Below are 9127 nucleotides of genomic sequence, written 5' to 3' on the forward strand. Positions count from 1 at the left end.
TTATAGCTTGAAATATACTAATAATATTTCAAATCTTTGTGTATTAATTTTACTATTATTGTTTTATCTTTTTCTATAAGGAATGATTTGATGAGCTATTATGATGTGATAATATATTTCTCCGAATATTAATTTCATTAATATTGACATATTATTTCTTAGAAATTTTCTTCTCCTTTCTAGTAACAGTCAACCAATTTCCATACATGTGAGTGAGTTTGAGAGTAGAAGATGATAGATTTGTTAAATAAAATATGTGAAATTTATATGATGAATAAGTTATATCTACCACAAATGAAGAAAAAATTGAAATAATATAAAATAAAAAAGTTCATCACAATTCGAGTTATATCATACTTATGAGTTGGTTTTAAAAGTTGAAGATGATAAATTTGTTGATCACAATTTGACAAAATAATATAAAGTATATCAACTGACTGACAACAAAAACATAAATTAAAAGAATAGTTGTAAGTGAGTTTGAGAGTTGAAGATGATAAATGTGTTGAGAAAGGAAGAGACACCCTAAGGAAACTGCAATCAGAACAATTGTTAGAAAAACTACAGAACATTTTGCCTCTCATTTATTATTTATTTAATGAGTCATTATGTTTATATTTTTAAACAAATAGTAAAAGATAGTTTTAATCATGTGTGTAAGGTTGTATAGTAAGAGATGATGAGCTTTTGGAGGGGAAACTTTGCATGAGGTATTGACATGTGTCCTAAGAAGAAAATTTTGCATAAGGTATTGACATGTGTCCCTATGAGTTTTTTTTTTGTTATATATTTATTATGGGAATGAAGTATCTCCTGGTATAAAGAGATAAGTTATCTCCTCCTGCCAGTGAAATCATAACATGTGTCATGTTTCATCATTTTCTATAAAAATATTTTTAAAAATAAACAAAATAGCACACATGTCACATTTGTACTAGATAGAGGAGATAAATTATCTTCTGATATGAGGAGATAGATTATTCTCATTTATTATTTATTTAATGAGTCATTATGTTTATATTTGTAAACAAATAGTAAAAAATAGCTTTAATCATGTGTGTAAGGTTGTATAGTATGAGGTGATGAAATTTTGGAGGGGAAACTTTGCATGAGGTATTGACATGTGTCCCTAAGAAGAAAACTTTGCATCAGGTATTAGCATGTGTCCCTAAGAAGAAAACTTTGCATAAGGTATTGACATGTGTCAATAAAAAGAAAACTTTGCATAATGTATTAACATGTGTCCCTAGGAGTTTTTTTTGTTATATATTTATTATTTATTTAATGAGTCATTAAATTTATATTTTTAAACAAATAGTAAAAGATAGTTTTAATCATGTGTAAGATTGTATAGTAAGGGGTGATGAGCTTTTAGAGGGGGAACTTTGCATGAGATATTGACATATATCTCTAAGAAGCAAACTTTGCATAAAATATTGACATGTGTCCCTGTAAGAGTTTTTTTGTTATATAGTAAATATAAATCTTCATTCATTTTAACCATTGAGTATTAGATGTGTCTCATTGAAAGTTGAGTCATAGAAAAGCCCTATCTATAAGTTAGATTAAAGTATATTAAATACTGTAAAGATAATAGTTGAGTCATGAAGAGGCTATCTATAGGGTCATTCATCAACAATGGAGACAATCCATCATTCAAGTTCATTGTACATGGAACAAATTCTATATTATTCTTAGCGTTTCCCTTTAACCTTTTGACTGCTAACATGAACTACTAGCAGAAATAATTTGATAAGGTGCTTCTAGTTTACACTATAAATATGGTGACTTTTACATCATCATCTTGATGCCACATTAAATTTGACTATAGTCAAGGTGTCTATGGTGCATCCTAAACAATTTATTACTATTTAAAACTAAGTCACTGTACTCAATCTTGTATTCCTGTTCATTCTTCATGTTCATGCTCATCTTCTGAATCTGCATAAAGAAAATTTGGAGACCAGCAGTTAACAATCAGATATGTGATAACCAGTAACTAAATTTCTAAAGATTGAAGTCATTATTGAAACTGCTGCTACATAGTTGGGGTCATCAACTTCAATACTGATCCAATGAAATATAATCAATTTCTGATGCTATGATTAATGCATCAACATTAACTGACTTCTCGTGGTAATGTACACATAACTTCGATATATTAAAATTCTAATGGATTGCCCTTCTGTTCCCTTGGCATTTGCACAAGTCAACTCAACCTCCACTATTCATCTATATTTCAGAATGGGTTGACACTAATTCATGCCAGAAATTCTATAATCATTGATATATACTTAATTGTTATGTTTATTTCTGTGGATATATACTAAGCATAGAGAACAATTTGTTCAGAAAGTTTCCTTCCTATCAAATCAAAAGCCATATATGTAATGGATCTTTCAACTTACCTGACCGAATGTCTTCACTAACTTTTCCTTTTGATTGAACTTGTTTAACAAGCATCCGAAGCATCAGCACCCACCAATAAATATTAAGAACAAGCAAGGAGAATAGAAGAGTATTGAACACATAATAATAGATTGGACCATGCACCCGGTACTTTTCGTTATCAAAGGCGAAAACAACTTCATAGCTGCCAAAAAGAGAAGTTAATATAAACAATTCAATAAAGGAATAGAATGATATGTGAAAAATGGTCAGCTCTAGCATTTTAGATTGAATAGTAGTGTGTTTTTGAATTGAGAGAAACAAGAATTATTTTTCTTGAGGTGCTTATGGGAAAGATCAGAAATATTAAATTGCAAATTTTTCGACATACTTTATTTCATCATTCTGCTAAGATAGGACAGTTAAAAACCCTTAATGCATGTTCCAAATCATTTTGGATAAATTCAATTTCGAACCAATTAAAACTTGAAAAATTAATAATTGGACTTCAATATGACTGACTTAGCCTTGATTGTAAAATTTTAGAAATGAACATGTCTAGTAGGAAGTGGGATTGATAATGTTACTGACAGTATGAATCAGGTAAGCATGAAATAACATATTTTGTCAGAATAAGAAGAATTGTTGATAATCTACAAAAACTCCGCTCAAGAATTCTGCTTAAGTCCTAATAGAGTGTGTGTTATATTAAAAGAACAACCGTGAGAACAACCAATCAAACCAGTTTAATAGGGCAATTAGTCTCTGTAAATAAATCCTGACACCATCTCCGTTTAAATATCATATTGTAACACACTAGAGAGACAAGTCAGACAACTGATACAGAGATATAAAAACAGGATTGTATGCAGAGTTATTAGAATGTACTCATGCAGAAAAGTTTGATGTGAAAAAATGAAGAACCAAAGGTAAACCGATTGATGCGAATTATAGAAAGGAAGTGACTATTACCTAGATTTGCAGCTACACACTAAACGGGTCATGAATCCTATCTCACAACAGAAGTGGGAAAACATATAAACTAGGAGCTGAGCTAATACAAACCTTGTACTCCAAAGAACCCAGAATGGGTAGTAAATGAGGCGCAATATGGTCCATGATAAAACAAAACCAATAAATGCAATGCTAGCTATTTTTTCAGCACCACTGTATATGGACATTTTCCCTGTCTCCAGAAACACATCAGAAGCATCATGAAGAGCTAAAACAATTGATCCAACACGAACAAACCTGAGTGTATAAAACACAAAAGCAAAAAACAATATTGTATGAAAATCCTATCAAAGTAAACTGGTGAAGTAAATTAAAAATGAATAAGGTTACAGTTTCCCAATAAACACAATCTGAATAGACACACTAGTAATTTAACAGAAAAACTTCTTACTCTCTACCTCTCTCTCTTGAAAGTTCTGATACATTTCAGGTTTCACTCTTTTAATAAGGAGTTTGAAATAGATTAAAATCAAATTACAAATCGGTATTGCTTAAAAATTATAACACTTCACAAATTGCTAGGGTGATGAGAGACACGAAAAACGGTGAAAATATATACCTAAAAATGTAAGATAACACTATGAGAATGATGGAAGCAACATGGTGGCACATGGACACCCCAAAGTCAGAGCGCCTTGTTTCCCAAAATATCAACGCAAGTATGGAGTATGAATAAAATCCAGCAGCATACATATAAAGCCCCTTCAATTTCAATCTGAAATGCAAAAAAAGGTTACTAACTCTATCAACCAACTTAAGATGAATATAAAAAAACACAGGAAAGACAAATAATAACAAAAATAGATCAAAGATTGTAACTGGAAAAATCACACCAATTGAGCTTCTAAATAAACAGTCTTACTTAATCTTTTGATCTGGCCAGGTCTGGCTTCCTGGCCCCACCCAAAAACATTTTGTATTAGTAAACCAAGGCTCATCATAAGTTACAGACAGAGCAAGAATTTCTGCTGATAGAAAATAAACACATTTCCATGCCGACTCCTTAAACTTCCGAATCTTCTTTCTGTTTTCATCTGTCTGAAAATCCAGCATATCATGCCCATTTCCAAAAATCAATCGTCTGCCCACTTTCTGTAAAAACCACGCACTTCAAGTTAGCGAAGTATAATCAAAATATCCAAAGAAATTGATAAATGAAAGCAATATAAGACTTCAAAATTGAAAAGAAACATTTTTTTTCAAACCTCCTGGCATCTATTGCGACTCCCATTATACTAACTTTTCCTTAAATAATAACCTTTAGTTTTGCTTTGATATAGTGATCTAAATTTAGTTCATTTCATAAAAAAACTAATAAAAGGGACAAAAGACACCCAGTAGTTTTTAGCCGTGTGGAAATAGAACACCTCTTAGGTGAACTTCACTTACAAAGTCATGCGTTCAAAATTCAAACGTGCACCACTCCATGAGGGCTTTACTTAACAACCAAGGTTCAATTAACCACCAAACCATCGTTTGAGAGTTAGGCTCTGTTTGGAACAACTAGCTGATAAGCTATCAACTCGTTGAAGGCACATTAAAGTAGATGAAAGCTTATAAGCTAGCTAATTAAAGTGAAACTGTTTGGTAAAAATAGCTGATAAGGTACCTGATAGATGTAAAATGTAGTAAGCTACTAACTCATAAGCTCATAATTCATAAGCTATCTCAAGTAGTTTATTAATCAAATACAAGCATATAAACTTGTAGCTTATTTAAATAGGCCCCTCCACCTGACAGCAACAAGTAGCTTATTTTTTTCAAGTAAGCTACTTGAGTAGCTTTAGTATAAGCTCTTAGTTGGTGTTAAAAACACACACCTAACTTCACTAGTATTCTTCTGTTGGACATTAAACGATCAATTTTCTAGAACCAACCCTTCAAAAAAATTCTCAAAATCTTAATTTTTGTTGTTCTTACATTCATAATTAGGTGCGTACACACTTATCTTAGCTGCAAAGTTTGAAGGGTATGATCCAATCTTCAAGTAAATTAACAATTAACCAAATTATCCTCCCAAATATTATTATCTAAAATAACATGTACTAATTTTGGCAGTGGAAAATGATCATAAAAGAAGATGAAGTGAGAAAAGGAGTAAGGACCTCGAAAAGGAACCTGTCGAGGATGAAACGAATGGTGGGGAAGAAGAGAGCGAAGAAGGGTAAAACGGAGAAATCATGAAAGTTGGGGTAAGACTCTTGTTCCCAGTCAACTGAACTGAGTTGTTTCTGAAGCCAAGCCATCAGAGAGAAGAAAAAGAAGGAAAGATAGTTATGGAAACAAAAGACTCAGTGCCAATCAAATTAATATTTTTGCTAATGCCAGACCAATTCCTCATATATATTAATCATTTAAATCAGTTTATTTCAGTAATATGATTGAGACATTAATCAAAGACTATACAATAATTTCTTGAATGACTAGTGAGCTAGAATATTAATATGATGACTCTACGTCATTATGTGCCAAATATAAGTTAAATGTTCACAAATATTGAGTTGGATTATGTGCCAAATATAAATATGGCCTTTGCAAATTGCAATTAGGCTTTACCATTTAAAATTTTCTCATTAATTTTTAATTTCAGGGAAACACTCGTTGAAATGAACACTACACAACTTTTGGATAATTAGTTCTTTGATGATAGAATGATATACTATAAGTTATACCAACAAAAACTGATTTATAAAATAAAGTATACTTCTTCACTCATATAATCTATGTACATCACTAACAATACACAACAATTAACTTCCTAAAAAAAATGTAGAATAATAAAGGCGAAAACACTTATTGCTAGCAATACTTATTTTTTAATATAACATTAGTGTATAATGTCAGTGTCAATTGCATTCAAATACTTCTCAACTTGTTTTACCACAAACGCTTGTGTCCTGTTCTTTTCTAAATACTAAAAGGAAACCAAGTGCATTCGCACCGATAATAATGTGTATTGCATGAATTTAATTAAAGAGTGATAACTTAACTTGTTAATAAAATGTTATTGAGAATTACCTACTAAAACATTGTTTGTAATATTCCATTGCTAATGTAAAAATATTGAGACTATGAAATTGTATTAAACCTGTAATGTTAAAAAATGAAAAATGTTATGAAAATTCGAATGAATTTAGTTGCAAAGAATATGTTTGTAAACATGAGAATGTGAATAAAGATTACCTTATAAACCTTGTTTTGTATATACTTGATTGTTGATGTAAAACTGTTGTACATTGGGATGATATTGAATCTGTTATTTAAAAAAATGTATTAGTTAGAAATAAATATTTGAAACATAATGTAAAATAAGTTATAAAATACATGTATCAACATTTATCGTTGTCTTCAGTGGTTTACCATCCTTGTCATGTATCAATATCTTCAATACCCTTTTGTTCTGTACTTTTGAAATAGTTACGTACAATTGATCATGACTGAATACTGGTTTATGCAAAAACAACCCTATGCTCTCTAGTGATTGTCCTTGCGATTTGTTAATTGTCATAACATATGATACAATTATAGGGAACTGTCTTCGGATAAGCATGAAAGGTCATGGAGATTGGGATGGTGGCATTGATAACTTAGGAATGTAAGTGATATTCCCAATGTTTTTTCTAGACATTATTTTTGCCTGAAGTACATGATTAGCCATCTTCGTAACCACCAACCTTGTATCGTTACATAACCCTTCAGATTGATCTAAATTCCTTAACAACATAATCGGGGTGCCTACTTTTAGCTTGATCTTTTGATTTGGAAGACATGATGTTGAAAGTGAATTTAGAAATTCACGAGTTAATATGTTGAATGTTTCATTATCATTAGCATCAGACATATCAACTTCATCTGAACTCAAGTATTCTTTTTCATCGCCGGTAAGTATACATTAGAATAGTTATTACTATAAATATAGTAAATGTAATACATATAACATAAATGTGTATGTCGAATAAAATTGAATATTTTACCTAGAATTTTCATCAAAATATATTCATTGGTTTGATCAACAATCTCAATTGTTGATGCAAGTATTGCTCTACATTGAAGAAATTGTTCATCCTTGTAATGGTCTTGTAAGTTTGGGTAGGTGCTAGAGACTATGGCCTCAATTGGGTTATCATAATTTATAATTAGAAGTTCGTCTGGGATATCAATTTCAGCATAACCATCATTAGGCTTAGATATGATGCATTAATTGTTGTCTGCAAAATATCTGAACGACAACCTCTTGGAACCACTGATAGTATTTGTCTAAAATCACCTCCAACTACTACAACCTTTCCTCCAAACAAAATTGAGCCATTTGTTATTCTCATGATGTCGCAAAGACTTTTATGAAGTGCTTCGAAGCAAAACTTATGTGTCATTGGAGCTTCATCCCATATAATTAACTTTGTTTGTTTCAATAATTCTGCAAGTTCAGTTCCATGTTGCAAACAGAGTTATCAAAATTTGGTACTGGAATTTTGAATTTAGAATGTATTGTCCTACCCCAGGTAATAGTAAAGAAGTTATACCACTTGAAGCCACAGTCAATACAATATACTTTTGAGATCTCAATGTGTAAGTTAGAGTTCGTCACATGTGCGTTTTTCCAATTCCTCCATAACCATATAGAAAAAACATGCGACCTTGTTGACGGTTAACAGTAGTCTGAAATATATTATATTGTTCTTATGCATAATATGAAATGAATAGGTCAACATTCATCTTATTAATAGATATATTTAATTAGGACTAACATTAAATAAAGAATTTTGTAAGAAAATGGAAATACATGTTAAAGAGTTGAAAAGAGAATGAAAGTTTCTCTTTAATTCATATGTATCATAATTAAGCTCTTGATATATTAGTCTATTGCCTAATTGACTTGTTACGTACTCATTTGGGTAGGGCATTGGAGGGTAGTCCTTCAAACTCCTTCGATTTCCTTCAAGTTAGAATTTGTAGTTGTTCATCTGTAAGCACCAACCCTATAAGATATAAAATGTGTTAAAGGATATAATATATTTAAATAAAACGAAATTTTAATAATACAATGTAATATAATTATTGGATACCTTGATTATTAGAGATATTTCTTTGATTGTAAAGAATTCAATCAGATAACCATTGCTACGTGTTTTGCCAAACATGATTTGGCCTATTCATAGATGTCGATAAAAGCATTGTGACAAATAATTTCCTCAAGTAGAAACCAGAACCTCAATCTTTTGCTTCTCTTATAGCTTCAATGTATTCTCTATCATCATTAAGTAAACCACAGACAAAGCATACATCCCTGAATGTTTCATATCGAATATTTGAAACAGTTCTAATATCTTCATAACATGTTGGTCCTTTAACAACTATCAACATCATCCTTAGATAGTGCAACTCACCAGTGCATGGAGAAACCCAAATTAATCTTCCAATTGTATAACCTAGTTTTCTTGGCTTCCAAGACCAAGTTTTATTCACATAAAAAAAATTTGACACATGTTGAGCATAAACCAATGTTCTACCTTCTGGATATTTTTTATTAGCTTCCATCCAAGATGTAAACATGAGTTATGATATAGTTGGTCTTGAAAGAATATTGTCAATATCCTCGTGATCATTAAAGTAAATATGTTGTTCACCTGGAAGATGAAAGTATAATCGTTCAACAGCTGGTTGTCTCCCATGAATTGGAAATTTAAAAATTCTCCAACATGCTTCTGATGGTGATATATATCTA

At 30.9% G+C, this 9127-nt stretch overlaps 1 protein-coding gene across 3 annotated transcripts; it reads right to left on the reverse strand.

Moving 5' to 3' along the window:
* Positions 1598-5720, reverse strand: LOC109360529 (ASC1-like protein). Of its 3 annotated transcripts, none has more exons than XM_019605494.1 (7): positions 5508-5720; positions 4265-4494; positions 3962-4117; positions 3454-3639; positions 2409-2593; positions 1898-1941; positions 1598-1807 (listed from the first exon to the last, which is right to left on the reverse strand). In XM_019605494.1, exons 1-6 carry the CDS (start codon positions 5646-5648, stop codon positions 1910-1912), a joined length of 930 nt encoding a protein of 309 aa, XP_019461039.1. In that variant the 5' UTR covers positions 5649-5720; the 3' UTR covers positions 1598-1807; positions 1898-1909. The 3 variants fall into 3 exon arrangements, with proteins under 3 accessions (XP_019461039.1, XP_019461040.1, XP_019461038.1); XM_019605495.1 differs by having other exon boundaries at positions 1598-1814; positions 1892-1941; XM_019605493.1 differs by having other exon boundaries at positions 1598-1941.

Source organism: Lupinus angustifolius, chromosome LG11 (assembly GCF_001865875.1).
Source record: "Lupinus angustifolius cultivar Tanjil chromosome LG11, LupAngTanjil_v1.0, whole genome shotgun sequence".
NCBI classification, from domain to species: domain Eukaryota; kingdom Viridiplantae; phylum Streptophyta; class Magnoliopsida; order Fabales; family Fabaceae; genus Lupinus; species Lupinus angustifolius.

Bases quoted from the DNA above. Each gene is read 5' to 3' on its own strand.
- LOC109360529 (XM_019605494.1), bottom strand. From the start codon at position 5,648: ATGGCTTGGCTTCAGAAACAACTCAGTTCAGTTGACTGGGAACAAGAG. The intron at 4,495-5,507 runs GTCCTTACTCCT...TGGTTTTTACAG, and splicing joins TCGACAGGTTCCTTTTCGAG to AAAGTGGGCAGACGATTGAT. The intron at 4,118-4,264 runs GTAAGACTGTTT...TTTGCATTTCAG, and splicing joins TGGCCAGATCAAAAGATTAA to ATTGAAATTGAAGGGGCTTT.